The sequence below is a fragment of the Orycteropus afer genome, unplaced genomic scaffold (assembly GCF_000298275.1).
Source record: "Orycteropus afer afer isolate SDZICR_OR568_19922 unplaced genomic scaffold, OryAfe1.0 scaffold00311, whole genome shotgun sequence".
In the NCBI taxonomy this organism is placed as follows: Eukaryota; Metazoa; Chordata; class Mammalia; order Tubulidentata; family Orycteropodidae; genus Orycteropus; species Orycteropus afer.
Window position 1 is genome coordinate 50,373 of NW_006921898.1, and position 18,297 is coordinate 68,669.

Below are 18,297 nucleotides of genomic sequence, written 5' to 3' on the forward strand. Positions count from 1 at the left end.
GTCTCATAGTCATATAGGCTGAGGATCATATGGACTACCTGTACCAGTCGCTTGGACTAATTGTTTCCATGCATCTTTAGTTTTCTCAGTCTTCTTTGCTTTGAACGAGAAGAGACCCATCATTGCATCTAGATGGCTGCTTGCAAGCTTTTAAGATCCTAGTTGCTACTTGCCAAAGTAGGATGTGGAACAATGTTTTGTGTAGTATAGTATGCCAATTGAACTTCGTGTCCCCTGAGACCATGATCACAAGCCCACATGTCCAACTACTCGCTCCCTCTGGGTAGCTGGCTGTGCCCAAGAAATGACTACAACCTTGTCCGTTGTCAGCCCTACTATATACCTGGGAATTCTTGTAGAACATACCAATACACTTGTAGAAACATTGTCTGTCAATCCTGCATATGGTCTTGGGCTCACTCTCCCCTGCATATTTAACTCACAGCCCTCAAGTTGAATTTGACTCATAGCGACCCCTCCTTGGGTTTCTGAAGGGGAGTATCACTGCGGAAGTAGATTGCCCCAACCTTCCTTCCCAGGAGTGGCTGGTGGGTTTGAACTGCCAGCCTTCTGGTTAGCAGTCAGATGTCTTAGGCACTCTGCCACCAAAGCTCCCTACATGACCATAGATAGCTATTAATATTGTTCACTGTAGAGCTAGGTAGTATATTATGGTTACATTTCCTACTTTCCACTGGTTTACTTTTTGCAGAAGTGTTTAAAAGTAATAACATTTTTCCTCTGGTTGCTTTTAAGATATTTTTCTTTCGTTTTGGTTTTATGCAGTTTTACTATGGTGGAAACTCCTTCCAGCAATTCATTCCATCAGTATCTAGAATGCGTCAGCCAACTATTTTCATTGTCTACCACCTCCTCTCCATTCTCATTTCTTTGTACCCATCCTGGAGTGCAGTGGTCCCTCACTGTATTTATTCCCTTGCATGAACTTCCAGTTCCTTTGCCCTCCTTTTCCTCTGTTTTTCTTTGTATTTCCTTGCCTATAGTTCATATTGCTTCTTGAATCTATGGCTTTCAGTTTTTCTTTGTTTCAGTTTTAGAAATTTGTGGCATTCTCTCTTCTTTTGCCCCAATCTTTTGATCCTTCCTTCTTTGAACTCCAGTTATACATGTACTAAATATTTTCCCCATGCCCACATGCCTTTTATGCTCTTTTCTATATTTTCTGTTACTATTTTTTTGTTATTATTCCTGTGCCTCAGTCTGACTATGTCTTTCTGGTCTGTCTTCCAAATTATGAAAACTCTGTTCAGCTATGTTTAATCTGTTACACCCATCTATTGCTTGCTTGCTTTTTTCAGCCTTTTTGAGACTCCTAAGTATGTATACTGGTAGCATGGTGGCTAAAGCACTTGACTGCTAACCAGAAGGCTGGTAGTTCAAACCCACCAGCCACTCCTTGGAAGGAAGGTTGGGCAATCCTACTTCCATAGTGATACTGCCTTGGCAACCCAAGGAGGGGTCGCTATGAGTCGGGTCCGACTCGACGGCACATAACAACAACAACAAGAAGAAGTATGTATAAAATAGAAAGAAGAGTATATGTAATCTCTGTTCCTGTCACCAGCTTCAGGAATTATCAACTAACAATAATTTTGTTTCCACCATATCTACCTTCTTTTCCCACCTTCTTATTATCCAGAGGTAAATTGAAGCATCATATATTTCATTAAAAAATATTTTAATATTTAAAAGGTAAAAGTTCTCTAAAAAATATGAATTTGATGAATGCTGATAATACCAGTATCACACTTAAAAAATAACAATAATTCCTTAATTTGATCAAATAATCAGTACTGCTCCTTATCTATTACATTCTTAGTTTGTGTATTTTTAATTGCCAGAATTTCCATTCAATTATTTTGTTGTTGTTGTAATATTCTAGTTTTCTGGTAAAATTCCCTGTCTTGTCATCTGTTTTCTTGTACATCACAGTTATTTTAAAATCCATCTGTGATCACTACTATTGGGATCAACTGTGAGTGCCTTTCTAGTTGTTTTTTCTTTTGGTCCTCTTAGTATGCCTGGTGATTTTTAATTGATTCCAGATATTGTATAAAAAATTGTAGGGGCTCTGGATTACATACTTTTCCTCAGAGAGGATATTCTTTTTTTTTTTTTATTATTATTATTAGGATTTGGGTGAAGATTTACAGAGTAAATTCACTTTTCATACAGCAGTTCACATATACTTTGTTCAGAGAGGATATTCTTTAGCTTCTGGCAGACAATTAGAGTCAGTAGATCACCTTAATTTATTTAGGGTTTCAGCTGACGCAGACCAAATTTCAGTTTTGTAAGACTGAAATTTTACTTGACTGCTAACCAGAAGCCTGGCAGTTCAAACTCACCAGCCACTCCTTGGGAGGAAGGTTGGGCAATCTACTTCCATAGTGATACTGCCTGGGAAACCCAGGGAGGGGTCGTCTGACTTGACGCACATAATAACTACAATACCATGAAACTCTATGGGGGTGGTTCTACTCAGTGCCTCAGTTTCTTAGCTGCCACTTTTTACTTAGCTTTTCTGCCTCTGTGCCTAGTTAAGAGAATGCTTCAAGTGGAAAAGCAGCCTAGATTGTTTGGCTCCTGTCTGTCTGCTTCTCTTTTTCTCCCAGGATCTTGAGTCCTTGAGCCTTGAGTCTTGGTTGCTCTGGAAATATTGAACTCTACTTTTTATCTCAATAGTTCTTTAAGACTGCTGAAATCTCTAAGCCTCTGCATTTGCTCTCTGCTTGATTTCTGGGCCTCTGAACCTGGTGCAGCTTTGAGGCAGGTGCCTCCATAGGTTACTGGAGTGAGTTTCCTTTCTTTCTAGGATTTTTGCACCTTAGGTTCCTGGCTGCCTTAGTGGGTTTCTGATGCTTTTTTTTCTTTTTCCTTAAATCCAGCTTTTCTAGTTGTTCTCAGCAAGAAAGTTGGTCTGCTTCCAGTTGGTCTGTCATAGCTGAGAGGCAGGAAACCTCTTTTCTAGAGTTTTTAATTGTCTTTCTTTTCTCTTTGTGTTATACCATCTTATCACCTCCTCAGTTTCTCAGAAGACTGGATATAGTATTTTCACTTTAGCAGTCTAGAACTCGAATTAATTCTATAACTTCTTCCAGCAATTCATTCCATCTGTCAGTATCTGAAATGTGTTGGCTAACTATTTTCATTGTCTACCACTACCTCTCCATTCTCACTTCTTTGTACCCAGCCTGGAGTGCAGTGGTTCCTCACTGTATTTATTCCCTTGCATGAACTTCCAGTTCCTTTGCCCTCCTCTTCCTCTGGTACTCAGCAAAATCCCAACCGTGGTTAAACCCAATTCTCTGCCTGCTTTATGCTGAAACCTGAATGGCTGAATCTGGCAGGAAAAAAGGTCGTACTGACAACCATGTGATTACAGATCTCAAGTAGCTCTTACCATTCCCCGATAATCCTCTCTCATTTCCCTCTGAGCCCTGGTAGCACAATGGTGAAGCACTCAGCTGCTAACCAAAAGATCAGTAGTTCGAACCCACTAGCTACTTCTCAGGAGAAGAGACCTGGTGATCTGCCCTCAGAAAGCCTAGAAAACCCTATGGGGCAGTGGTGCTCTGTCCTGTAAGGTCTCTGCGAATTCAACTTGATAGCACACAAGAGCAAGAGCAAACAAGATGAACAAGGCCCCTGCTCTCAGCTATATAAATAATTTTATCTATCTAGTTGGGGAGATAATCAATAAACAAGTAAGCAACTGAATATATAAAACAATTTCCAGGAAGGATGTGTGCTCTGGAGAAAAATAAAGCTGGTTAAGGGGCTGGGAGGTGCTATTGTGGAAGACCTATCTGACAAGGGGAGGTTTGAGCAGATCTTAAGGAAAATGAAAGAAGGAGCAGTATAAAAGGCTGAAAGGAGAAACCTTCAGGTGTACATACATTAGGTTGGTCATGGAATTGCTGATAATCAGCAAATTTCATATATTGATGTTACTGTTGTTAGTTGCCATCAAGTCAGTTCCAACTCAGGGCAATTCCATGTGTGCAGAGTAGAACTGCTTAGTATCTAAGGCATTTGACTGCTAACCGGAAGGCTGGCGGTTCAAACCCACCAGCCATTCCTTGAAATGAAGGTTGGGCGATCTACTTCTGTAGTGGTACTTCCTCGGAAACCCAAGGAGGGGTCGCTATGAGTCGAATCTGACTCGATGGCAGTGAGTGAGTGTGTGACTTTTCCAACAAGTAGGTACAAGGCCTGGGTTTTGAGGTGCCTCTGGGTGCGTTTGAACTGCCAACCTTTTGATTAGCAGTCAAATGTTTAACTGCACTACCCAGGGACCCCTCCTTATTGTATAAAGTGTACATGTATTAGGTTGGTCATATGGGATTACTGATATTCAACAAACTGCATTTAGTTCACCCTAATATCCATTTCTACATCTATATGCTTTAAAATCCCTAATCCTAAATAATGGAGAGACTTTTTTTTGTCTGTGTTTGACTCCACCCTCAAAGAAGCCAGTTGTGTTGTTGTTATGTGCCATCAAGTTGGACCCAACTCATAGCGACCTCTCCTTGGGTTTCCAAGGCAGTATCACTACAGAAGTAGATTGCCCAACCTTCATTTCAAGGAATGGCTGGTGGGTTTGAACCGCCAGCCTTCCGGTTAGCAGTCAAATGCCTTAGATACTAAGCAGTTCTACTTTGCACACATGGAATTGCCCTGAGTTGGAACTGACTTGATGGCAACTAACAACAGTAACATCAATATATGGGTTTGAACCGCCAGCATTCTGGTTAGCAGTCAAGTGCCTTAGGCATTACGAAGCCAGGGGTGTTAAATACAGTGAGAATTGGTATGTCAAGAACTTTGACAGACTAACTTGTAAAATGCCAAAACTGTGATGCTGTTATATGTGAGTGTGAAATCCACTTTTATTAGCCTCTAATTAGCCCTCCTGGCAACATCCTGATCCAGTGTCTTTGTGAAACATGTCAAATCCTAGCAGATGTGGAAAGAAGTTTGAAAGAATCAGAGAATCAGAGAATCAATACCAATTTAGGGTGCCAGATTCTTCCTTTATTTCTCTCTTGGTTTTAAAAGGCCTGTTTACATCGGTTCCTTCACTGTAGCACTTCTTCAATACTGCTTTATGCAAAAAGGCAGCAAGTCATAAGTCTTAAATATTTAATGAAATTTCTCCTCAGCTCTTTAAACAGTGATGGAACTTGAAACTTCTTTAATGAAGTCAATTCTGGAATTTACCTGTGGAGAAAACCAATGTAAATTCAATGGAATTTTGAATTGCAGCTAGATATTCTGGTGGGCTCTAAAAACTTGAAATTTGGCTCAATTTCTGGGAATCAATGGTCAGTAAAGAGGCTTTCCTTCCCTGGCCCCTTCCCCCTCTTGATCCTGCTTAATTGCCTTCATAGCACTCACCACTGCTACATATTACAGTATTTATTTATTTATGTGCTGTCTGCTTTTTTTTACTAGAATATAAGCACCATGAAAGAGGACTTTGTTTTTGTTCCTTCCTGTCTCCTCAGTTTCAAGTATAGTGTGTAGACCTAGTGGCACTCAACAAATATTTGGTAAATAAGTGAACTAAATGAATAAACTGTCTTCTAAATTGGTTCTTTCCTGGCTCAGCCTGTAGAGGTATTTAACTCATAATATGTATGAAAAATGCAAATATAAGGTGAGTCTCTAGTCCTCCTAGGAGATTTTCTGCTATTTGAGCCTGAGGCCACACCATGATGTGCTTGGAGCTCTTTAGAGGCCTGAAGAGATGGGAAGTAAGGCCTGTCGGACAGACCCTGGGCTGGCCTAAAGGGAAAGGGGAGGGGGGGGTCCCATGGCCTCCTATGTAACCTGGTAGGCTGTGGCTGGAGCTGGCCAGGTGGTGGCTTCCATCTATGGGTTTTGTGTCTCTGGTATTTTAGAGGCATTGATTACCTTTATATTTGCCATTAGAATGTTTGTGTTTAGCTCAGTTTAACTTCTAAAGTATTATTTTCAGGGAAGGACAGATTAAAGAGGAAGAAGAAAGCGTGTGAATGGGCAGAGAGCATTGGGGCTATGCTGAGTGGGAGGACAAGCTTGCGAGAGGTTTCTGGGCAGCTTGTAAGGATGCTTTTTGCCCTCTCTTTCAGGGACTTCTTGCCTTCTGAAGAATGGCACCTGCTTGGCAGAGACTTGGTTTTTATGCCTGTCTTTTGAAAAGGCAGGTAACTGCCTGGTCAGATGTCATCAAGTGGGAAAGAAGAGTGATTCCAGGATTCGCCAGAGGTATTTACAGTGTCACAGGAGAGTGGACAAAAGAGTATACGTTGCAGACAAGAAAGGACGTGGAGAAATGGTGGCATCAACGAATAAAAGAACAGATCTCCAAAATTTCAGATGCTGATGTGAGTATTCTGAGAGATTTTGAGTAATGAGAAGAGGAGCTAAGGGCTGGGGCTGTGGTCAGACTGTCTGCATTCAAGTAACTTACTAAGTATATGACCTTTAACCACAATACCGAGTCTCCCTGTGCTTCAGTTTTCTTGTCTAAAGTGGAGAGTAGTAATGGTCATGCCCACTCACTTCCTAGAATACCTGTGGGGGTAAAAGAGGATCCGAAGCTAGTGCTGAGAAGCTTTTCCTCTGAGGTGGCTGTGCATATGGTACTGTGTGAATGGCAGACAGTGCCCACACCAGACCACATTTACTGGGGAAACTTACCCAAGCAGGATCAATAGGAAGTGTCGGGTCCTTGGTGGCCCATTGCATCGTGGCTCATGGGGCAGCACCCAGGGATCTGGCAGGATCAGCTGTGGATCTGGGCCCCTTAGCTGTGGAACTTTGAAGCTGCATGTTCTGAGAAGTACCCACTCCTCTCCTGTATGGCTTTGGCCTCCAATCCTGTTCTGCCACCTCAGCATCATGCTTTGGGGCATACCAGCCTCTCCACTGGTATGTTTGGGGTCTGGAGTCCAGCTTTGCAGTTGTAGCTTCATGAATTAGTGGACCTATGGCCTCTGGTCTGTTGAATCAGCTCAGTACCCTACTTAGGTGAATTGTCTTAAGTTCCTGTCGGTAGCCAGTTTCCATGGAGTGCTCTGCAGAAGGCCAACAGGCTCCTTCTCTGGGGGCCAGCCTGCTGGGCATCAGTATTGGACACGCTAACCATTTCCTCATGATATTGGTCAAAATGACAAATGGGAGATGTCATGTGTTACATTAAATGCTTGAATCTGATCAGAGTGCAGCACTGTAAGATAGGGTTTTGTTCTTAAATCCTGGCTTTCCCTCTGTGATAGTTACTAGTCAGCTAATACTGGCCTTCTCTGGTTAGTTAAAGAGACTAACCAAGGCAAGCAGTTGTGTGAGTAAAACTGTACAAAACCCCACTTCACTTGTTGTCATTAGTTACCATCAAGTCAATTCTGATTCATGGCAACCCCATGTGTACAGAAGAGAACTGCTGCAGAGTACTGTGACCTTTTGGAAGTAGATCTCCAGGTATCTCTGTGTGGGTTTGAATGCTAACTCTTTGGTTAGTAGTCCAGAGTTTAACCATTTGTGTCACCTATTTCACTGCGATGGCCTTTTCTTCATCTCCTGATCTTCTCTGTTGTCAGATGCATTCTTTCTGTGACATTGTTGTTGTTGTGTTGTTATGGCCCTCGAGTCAGACCTGACTCATAGCGACCTCTCCTTGGGTTTCCGCGGCAGTATCACTATGGAAGTAGATTGCCCAACCTTCCTTCCGAGGAGTACCTGGTGGGTTTGAACTGCCAACCTTCTGCTTAGCAGTCAAGTGCCAGAGATCCCATTAGTCCTTATAAAAAATGTGATGGGGCTATTTGTGTTAAACTGAAGTATGGTTTTGGCATTGGTTAGAAAGAAAATCTGATACTGAGAGAGATGTAGCATGTAACAAATAAAATAAGGTTTGAATGTAATGCATAATTGTATGATGAACCTTTGACTTTTAGCTTATTAGGAAGTGGAGAGCATTCATGTCAATGTGACCAGCCTAGTTTACCTAAATGTATTTTGGAAGCAAACTCTAGATCGAAAACCAAACCTACTGCTGTGAGTGGATTCTGACTCATAGCAACCCAGATAGGACAGAGTAGAATTGCCCTATTAAGTTTCCAAGGCTGTAATCTTTATGGGAACAGACTGCCTCATCTTTCTCTTGAGGAGTGACTTGTGGGTTTAAACTACTGACCTTTCGGTTAGTGGCTGAGCACTTCACCACTCTACCACCGGGGCTCCTTACAGACTCTAAGGTGCAATGTATTTCTGAGTGAGGAGAGTAAAAGAAAAGCTAAATTCTCTTTCTTTTTTTTTTTGTTTTTTGTTGGGGTTTAGTTTATAATTAGTGACTTCTAAACATTTTCAAGTCATTTTATTCTTCTTAAGCATGTTTTTAAGAAATTGAAATAAATCAAAATAGACTATGCTTTAATCATTGGAGAAACAGTTTAAGGATTCTGTGCCTGGTGGCACTCTGTCAGGGTTTGACTTGGGAGATAGTCAAATGGAAAGAATTCTGGAGGAATTTGGAGCCTTGGGCCATAAAAAATCAATGTGATCTTGGTAATGTCATTTCTCTTTGATCTTCAGACTCTTCATAGTAAAGTAAGTTTGTCTGCCTTGTTTATCTCACATAATTGTTTTGAAAATCAAGTTAGAAAGTGTGGCTGAAGACATTTTACAACAAACTAAAGTGTTATATAAATAAAAGATACCAGAAGGTGTGTCTTTATTAGGAACGGAGAGTGTGACTGAATGGTGGGAAATTTTGGCGCATTTATAATCAATTTCACTCAGGTTTCAAACTAGTCGCTATTGAATTGATTCTGACTCATGGCAACTCCATGTATGTAAGAGTAGGATTGCTCCGGAGGGTTTTCTTTTCTTTTCAACTGTTTATTGTGATTTGGGTGAAAGTTTATGGAACAAATTGGTTTTTCATACAAGTCATGCATATTTGGTTTTGTGACATGCATTGCAGTCCCTACAATGTAACAGCACTCTTCCCACTTCCTTCCTGTGTTTACCATTTCCTTTTGTCCTTCTTCCTATCTCTTCCTGCCTTCTGAGCTGCATCCCTGGGCAAATACTGACCTTCTGATATTGTGTGGTTGGCTGGTCTAGGGAGTTTGTATTTCCTTGGTGTTATTGTTTACCGTATAGGCCTATTGTTTGGTTGAAAGTTGAGCCACAGCGGTGAGTTTAGTTCCAGATTGGAAGGGTGTTTAAGGGCCATAGTCTTGGGAGTTCCATCAGATAAGTAAGCCTGGTCTTTTTTATGATTTTGATTTTGTTCCACATTTTCCTCCCACTCTATCCAGGACCTCCTATTGTGATTCCTTTCAGAGTCGTTGGCAGTGGTAGCCGGATGCCATCTAGTTCTCCTCTCAGGGTTGTGGAAGCTGGGGTTTGTGAGGGGTACATTTGTCATTTGGACTAATTGTTTCCATGCATCTTTGATTGTCTTCACTCTGCTTTGCTTTGGATGGGGAGAGACCAACAGTTGTACCTCAGTTGGTAGCTTGCAGGCTTCTAAGACCCCTGTTGCTATTCATCAAAGCAGGATGTAGAACATTGTCTTTGTGGATTGTGTTATGCCAGTTGACTTTGATGTCCCCCAAGATTATGGTCCTGAGCCCCTAGGCTCACTGACTCATTCCTTCAAGGTGTTTGGTTATGGCTAAGAAGTTTTAATAACTTTGCCCCTGTATGCTCTATACTCTCTTTCAAACCTATATATATTTGTGAATATAGTGCCTAAGGCATTTGACTGCTAACCAGAAGGCTGGCAGTTCAAACCCACTAGTCATTCCTTGGAAGGAAGACTGGGCAATTTACTTCTGTAGTGATACAGCCTCAGAAACTCAAGGAGGGGTCACTGTGAGTGGGAACTGACTCGACGGCAGTGAGGTTTGTTTTTTTTTTTTTGATAGTCCCATTCACCTTCCTGTTTAGTTTGTGTGTCTGTCTATGTATCTACTCTTAGATTATTGTTACTCCTGTTACTACAGGAATGTGCATGTAGTGGTGGTGGTTAAATTTGTGTGTCAGCTTGGCTGGGCTTGGTTGAGTAGCTGGGCAGCTGGATGTAGTATTTTCCATGATGAGACTGCTAATCAACTCCACGGTGGAGTCTACTGTGAGCAGCTGAGTAGCTGCCTTAGGGAATGTGGTCTGCTTCTTGTATATAAGGAGAAGCCTTACGGAACGGTCTCTAGCTCATGGGACCCTTGAACCCTTCATGTAGCTGTGTCGTTGCTCAGCAGCCTGCTATGCTCTGCCGACCTCGGGACTTACAATGGACTTAAGTTAATGGCCTGCCGTGTGGATGGGTCATATTGGGACTGTGCCTTTTTACTTGTCAACCTTGGGGCTTCTCAGCCTCAGCAGCCAGCAGCTATCGGAGTGAAGAAATGTCTCTAGCTCCAGTGGGCCAGGAGCAGGAGGCAGAGCTGGACTTCAAGGTTGAGGGGCCTTCACCCAGCCCCTAGAGCCTGGTACTTGAACTTGGACTTAAAGCCTCCAAATTGTAAGAAGAATAAATTCCTGTTAAGGCCATACCATTTATGGTATTTTCTTGTCAGAGCGGCATTAGGTAACCAGAACACGAGACTGTGCCTTATTACTTGTCAACTTCACTTAGCAGCCAGCAGCTGAATGAATAAAAGCCTCCAGCCTCAGTGGGCCGGGAGCAGGAGGCAGAGCTAAAGCCCAAGGTTGGGGGCTTTCACCCAGCACCTAGAGCCTGGCACTTTGAACTCAGACTTAAAGCCTCCAAACTGCAAGAGAATAAACTCCTATTTCTTCAAGCCATCCCATTTGTGCTATATTCTTGTCAGAGTGGCACTGGAACAGTAGTAGTACTTACCTTTGTTACTTTTAACTCTTTTGCTTCTCCCAGTGTCTCCTTTCCTTTGACCATTTTGTGCTAACTTCCTCTTTATTTATATTACCTTTCCCGTCACTCAAGTTAGTATGTGTCTACCTTCTAGTTAGTGATTTACCCTCCCTTCCCCTTCCACCCCTGGTAAACTTCAAAGAATGTTTCTTACTGTGAGTAAACCTTTTCTTGACTTTTTATAGTAGTGGTCTCATACAATATTTGTCCTTTTGTGATTGTCTAACTTCACTCAGCATAATGCCCTCCATGTTCATCCACGTTATGAGGTATTTTACAGATTCATCATTATTCTTTAAGGTTGCATAGTATTCTATTGTGTGTATGTACCATGGTTTGTTTATCCATTCATCTGTTTTGGGGCATTTAAGTTGTTTCCATCTTTTTGTTATTATGAATAATGTGCAATGAACATGGGTGTGCATATATCTGTTCATATCATAAGTCTTCTTTCTCTAGGATGTATCCCTAGTAGTGAGCTTGCTGGATCATATGGGATTTCTATCTCCAACTTTTTAAGGAAGCACCATACCATTTTCCACAGTGATTGCACCATTTTACACTCCCACCAGCGGTGTATGAGGGTTCCAGGCTCTCTAGCATTTGCTTTTTTCTGTTTTTTGAACTACCCTCTTAATGCTGGGGTGAGATGATATCTCATTGTTGTTTTGATTTACCTCTCTCTAATGACCACTTGTCTGTTAGTTTGTTGTACAGTGGTGCTTGTGTGTTGCTGTGAGGCTGGAGGCTATACCCTGGTACTTCAAATATCAGCAAGGTCACCCGTGGTGGACAGGTTTCAGTGAAACTTCCAGACTAAGACAGACTGGTAAGAAGGAAGGCCCTATCCATTTCTCAAAAAACTGGCCAGTGCAAACCTTATGAATAGCAGTGAAACACTGTCTGATAAATTACTGGAAAGCTTTATGAATGGCCCTGAAACATTGACTGGAAGATGAGCTCCTCAGGTCAGAAGGCACTAAAAATATGACTGGGGAAGAGCTGCCTCCCCAAAGTAGAGTCGACAATGACTTGGATGAAGTAAAGCTTTCAGGACCTTCATTTACTGATGTGGCATGACTCACAATGGGAAGAAACAGCTGCAAACATCCATTAATAATTGGAATGTGGAATATATGAAGTATGAATGTAGGAAAATTGGAAGTTGTGAAAAATGAAATGTACTTCATAAAGATCAATGTCTTAGGCATTAGTGAGCTAAAATGGGCTGGTATTGGCTATTTTGAATCAGACAGCCATATGGTCTACTATGCCAGAATAACAGATTGAGGAGGAATGGTGTTGCATTTATCCTCAAAAAGAACATTTCAAGATCTATCCTGAAGTACAGTGTTGTCAGTGATAGGATAATATCCATGCACCCACAAGGAAGACTAGTTAATACTACTAGTATTCAAATTTACTCACCAACCACTAAAGATGAAGAAATTGAAGATTTTTACGAACTTGTGCAGTCTGAAGTTGACCAAACATGCAATCTAGATGATTGGTGATTGGAATGTGAAAATTGGAAAACAAAGAAAATTGGAAACAAAAGGGAATCATTGGTAGTTAGAAAATAGGGCCTTGGTGATGAAAAGGTTGCTGGTGATCACATGATAGAATTTTGCAAGACCAATGGTTTACTCATTGCAAATGCCTTTTTCCAACACCATAAATGGCAGCTATAAACATAGACCTTTCCAGATGGAATACACAGAAATGAGATTGACTACATCTGTGGAAAGAGGCTATGGAGAAGCTCAGTATCTTTAACCAAAATAAGGGCAGGATCTGGGAGTGGAACAGACAATCAGTTGCTGCAAAAAGGACAAGGAGGCCACATGTTGCGACCTCCTCTAACCCTACAAGAGGAAGACAGGATTACTAGCAGTAACCCAAAGCCTATTCCTACAAGGCCAGACATGCTGCCTCCCTCCAGCCCTTTCACCCACTGTTCCTCCCAAAGTACCACCACCTCTCTCTTGGGTTCGATAATTCACTGCAGTGGCCACACAGAACTCACAGATTATGGGGTTTATTAGGGAAGCACCAGGCTACAATTCAAGTTCAGGAAAAACGCTCAGTCTCTCTTCCAGCCCACTGTCTCTCAGCCAAGTCTCTCACAGTCTGTCCCCCAGCAGTGCATGTCCCTCGGTGTCTTACTCATTAATGCGTGTCTCTTGCATCTCTTTCCCAGCAGCATGTGTCTCTTTCCAGAGTGCGTGTCTCTTTCAGCAGCAAGTCTTCCTCAACCAGCAGTCAGAGAGCATTCTGCCTCTAGGAGGTCTCCTTTTAAGCTTGGCAGAGTGGCCAAACTAGCCAATCATAGCATCAGAACTCTAAGCACCTGGAAGAGAGCCTAGCATAACATTGCATTGTGCCACGCCCAACAGAAATAACCCAGGTGGATAACATTTACAATCAGGAGCTCCTCAGTTGCTCATTCCACCACTGAGTTTACAATGACTTATGGGTAGAAAAGCCATACTAAGTAATTTACTACACTGCAGTTGCTCAAATGCAGGTTCAACTGAAGCTGAAGGCAATTAAAGCAAGTCTAAGGAGCTCTGGTGGCATAGTGCCTAAGGCATTTGACTGCTAACCAGAAGGCTGGCAGTTCAAACCCACCAGCCACTCCTCAGAAGGAAGGTTAGGCAATCTACTTCCATAGTGATACTGCCTTGGAAACCCAAGGAGGGGTCTCAATGAGTTGACTACGACTCGATGGCAGTGCGTTTCATTATGAGAGCCAAACTATGACCTTGATTATATCCCACTTGAATTTAGAGATCGCATGAGGAGTAGATTTGATGCATTGAACACCAGTGTCCAAAAAACAGATGAATTATGGGATGACATCAAGAACATCATATACGAAGAAAGCTAATGGTCATTAAAAAGGTAGGAAAGACAGGATCAAAATGGATGTCAGAAGAGACTCTGAAACTTGCTCTTGAATGGAGAGTCACTAAAGCAAAGGAAAGAAATGACAAAAGAGCTGAGCAGAAGATTTCAAAGAGCAGCTCCAGAAGACAAAGTCACTTATTATAATGAAGTGTGCAAAGACCTGGAGTTAGAAAATCAAAAGAGAAGAACATGTTTGACATTTCTTAAATTGAAAGAACTGAAGAAAAATTCAAGTCTTGAGTTGCAGTATTGAAGAATTCTATGGGCAAAATATTGAACAATGCAGACAGCATCAAAAGAAGATGGAAGGAATACACAGAGTCACTGTACCAGACAGAATTGCCAGCATTCAGCTATTTCAGGAGGCAGCAAATGATCAAGAAGCAGTGGTATTGAAGGAAGAAGTCCAAGCTACATTGAAGGAATTGGCAAAAAAGAAGGGTCTGGGAATTGATGGAATACCCATTGAGATGTTTCAACAAATGGATGCAGTGCTGGAGGTATTTACTCATTTATGCTAAGAAATTTGGAAGACAGCTGCTTGGTCACTGACTGGAAGGGATCCATATTTGTGTCCATTCCAAAGAAAGGTGATCCCACAGAAATTATCAAACAATATCATTAATACCACATGCACGTAAAATTTTGCTGAAGACAATTACAAAATGGTTGCAGCAGTATATTGACTGGGAACTTCCAGCAATTCAAGCCAGATTCAGTAGAAGACATGGAGTGAGGAATATCATTGCTGATGTCAGATGGATTTTGGCTGAAAGCAAAGAATACTAGAAGGATGTTTGCCTGTGCTTTGACTGTGCAAAGGCATTTGACTGTGTGGATCATAACAAATTATAGACAATATTGCAAAGAATGAGAATTCCAGAACACTTAGTTGTGCTTATGAGGAACCTATACATAGGCTAAGAGGCTGTTGTTCGAACAAAACAAGGGGATACTGCATGGTTTAAAATCAGGAAGGGTGTATATCGGGGTTGTATCCTTTAACCATACTTGTTCAGTCTGTATGCTGAGCAAATAATCTGAGAAGCTGCACTATATGATGAAGACTGGAGCATCAGGATTGGAGGAAGACTCATTAACAGCCTGTGATATGCAGATGACACAACCTTGCTTGCTGAAAATGAAGATGACTTGAAGAACTTTCTGATGAAGATTAAAGACTACAGCCTTCAGTATGGATTACATCTCAACGTGTTGTTGTTGTTGTTGTTGTTATTTGCCGTCGAGTCAAACCTGACTCATAGCGACCCCTCCTTGGGTTTCCGTATTACTACGGAAGTAGGATTGCCCAACCTTCCTTCCGAGGAATGGCTGGTGGGTTTGAACCGCCAGCCCTCTGGTTAGCAGGCAAGTGTCTTATCCACTATGCTACCAGAGCTCCCATCTCAACATGAAGAAAACAAAAATCCTCACAACTGGACCAATAAACAACATCATGATAAATATTGAAGTTGTCAAAGGTTTCATTTTACTTGGATCTACAATCAACAATCAGGGAAGCCACAGTCAAGAAATCGGACATCCTGTTGCACTGGACAAATCTGCTACAAAAGCCCTCTTTAAAGTGTTAAGAAGCAAAGATGTCACTTTGAAGACTAAGGTGCGCCTAACCCAAACCGTGGTATTTTCAGTTGCCTCATATGCATGTGAAAGCTGGACAATGAATAAGGAAGACTGAAGAAGAGTTTATGCCTTTGAATTATGGTGTTAACAAAGAATACTGAAAATACCATTGGCTGCCTGAAGAACGAACAAATCTGTCCCGGAAGAAGTGCAGTCAGAATGCTCCTTGGAAGTGAGAATAGCCAGACTTCGTCTCACCTCCTTTGGTCATGTAGTCAGAAAGGACCATTCCTTGGGGAAGGGTATCATGCTTGGTAAAGTAGAGGGTCAGCGAAGAAGGGGAAGATCCTCAACGAGATGGATTGACACAGTGTCTGCAATGGTGGGCTCTTGTATGGCAAGGATTGTGAGGATAATGCACAACCAGGCAGTGTTTCATTCTGTTGTACATAGGATTGCTATGAGTCAGTCAACTCAGCAGCACCTAACAACAACAGCAGCGGCTAGTGATCATGAGCATTTCTTCATGTGTTTGTTGTCTTCCTGAATGTCTTCTTTGGTGAAGTGTCTGTTCATATCCTCTGCCCATTTTTTAATGGGATCGTTTGTCTTTTTGTTGTTGAAGTGTTGAAGTTTTCTACAAACTTTGGAGGTTAGTCTGTTGTCCAATATGTCATTGCCATTTTTTTTTTTTTAAACAACCCTTTATGTTCTCTTTTTACTCTTTTGGCAAAGTCTTTTGATGGGCATAAATACTTGATTTTTAGGAAGTCTCACTCATCTAGTTTGTCTTCTGCTATTTGTGCATTTTCATTATGTTTGATAGTGCATGTATGCCATTATTAGGGCCCCTAGGTTTGCCTCTATTTTTTCTTTGATGATCTTCATAGTTTTAGGTTTTACATTTAGGTCTTTGAGCCATCTTGAGTTAGTTCTTATAAGTGGTGACAGATATGGATCCAGTTCATCTTTCTGCGAATGGATATCCAGTTTTGTCAGCACCATTTGTTAAAGACTATTTCTTCCTCATTTATTGGGGTTTAGTCCTTTGTCAAAGATCAGCTGTCCATAGGTGGATGGATTTATTTCTGAGTGCTCAATTCTGTTCCATTGGTTTATGTGTCTATCATTGTACCAATATCAGGTAGTTTTGACTTCCATGGCTGTATTAATAAGTTTTGAGATCAGGAGTGTGAGGTCTCCCACTTTCTTCTTCTTCATTAAAAGTGCTTTGCTTATCCAGGGTCTCTTTCCTTTCCATATAAAATTGGTGATTAGTTTTTCCATCTCTTGACGAATGATGATGGAATCTAGATTGGAATTACTTACATCTTTAGATCACTGTGAGTAGTATTGATGTTTTTAGAATGTTAAGTCTTCCTATCCATGAGCATGATATATTCTTCCATATATGTAGTTTCTCTGGTTCTTATAGTAGTGTTTTGTAGTTTTCTTTATATAGGTCTTTTGTATCTCTGTTTAGATTTATTCCTAAGTATTTCATCTTTTGAGTACCTATTGTAAATGATACTGTTTTCCTGATGAAGATCAAAGACTACAGCCTTTGCTCTGATTTTCAGCTTATTTTTGTCTTTATATCTAAGGGGTGTTTCTTGTAGACAGCACATTGACTGGTCATGTTTTCTTATCCATTTTGCTACTTCCTGTCTTTTGACTGGTGTACTTAATCTGTTTACATACGGTGTAATTATCAATAGTTAGGGATTTATTGCTGTCATTTTGTTGTTTTCTTTCTTTTTTTGTGTGCTGCTGATGGTTTCTTTGTACCATATATTTTTCTGTGCTGAGTTCATTTTGCATACAGATTTTCTTACCATTCCTTCATTGCTGTTGTGTTAGTGTTTACTGAATCTTCATGATTTTCTTCTTTTTCATTTTGGTCAGAAGGTTTATTAATTTTCTTTGAGATTACCCTGTAATGTATTATTATCTTCCCAAGTTTAAAACAGTCTGTTCTGTAATCTTTTTTTTTAAGAGCTTGTTTTACATTCAATGTTATGTGTACATTTAGTTTCATTCCCCATTTGCCATGTCCAACCCTAACCCAGTCTCCTCTCCTCCTTACGCTGCAACCCTCCCCCTGTGCCCCTCATATTTATGCATGCCTGTTTGTCCTGAATGTCCTCCATTTGAATGTTGGTCCTCTGGTGTCCCATGGTCTATTGCTCTAAGGGATGTATTACCATAGAGTATGTGTGTGCGGCATTCTGGGTTGAGTGGTCTGCATGTACATCTTGTTAACTATTGGGCTGAGAGCCTGCCCCTGGGGGTGAGTTTTATTCCAGGTGCTGAATGTATTTCAGGGCCATAATATTGGGAGTCTCACCAGATTTCATCTGACCAGTAATTCTGGTCATTATTGAGTTTTTGGATTTTGTTCCACGTTTTCCCTCCCACTCTATCCAGGATCTCCAGATTTGATCCTTTCCTGAGTGGTTGGCATTGGTAACTGGGCTGGGCACTATCTAGTTCTTCTGGTCTGGAGGGCCATCGTGTCCTATGGCTGATTGCTTCCAAATGCCCTTGTTTTTTTTTTTGTGCGTGTGTGTTCTTCTTCACTTCCGACACTAGGAGACTGTTAGCTGCATCTTAGATGGCTGCTTGAAAGCTTTTAAGACCCCAGTATCTTGATATAATCTTGACTTCCTTTCCATTTGGAAATTCTATAAATATACCATTTATTCCCTCTTTTGCTTTGTAGTTGTCGTCATCAACTACAAATTGACATCTCTGCTTCCAGTCTTGTAGGCTTATTTTTGATATTTGTAAATCTGGATTGATTTCTGGGTGTTTTAATCTCTGGTTGTTGTCTGTCATTGTTGGTTCTCTGTCCAAAGGACTCCCTTTAGCATTTCTTTTTTTTTTTTTTT

At 41.2% G+C, this 18,297-nt stretch overlaps 1 protein-coding gene across 1 annotated transcript in view; it reads left to right on the forward strand.

Annotated features, from left to right (window-relative positions):
- Positions 1 to 6,161: 6,161 nt before the first annotated feature.
- The window catches only part of LARS2 (leucyl-tRNA synthetase 2, mitochondrial), a 362,372-nt gene continuing 350,236 nt past the window's right edge, over positions 6,162 to 18,297 (forward strand). The window contains exon 1 of the mRNA XM_007951731.2: positions 6,162 to 6,395. Within this exon, the coding sequence (XP_007949922.1) occupies positions 6,162 to 6,395 (234 nt within the window). The remainder of the gene's footprint in view (positions 6,396 to 18,297) is intronic.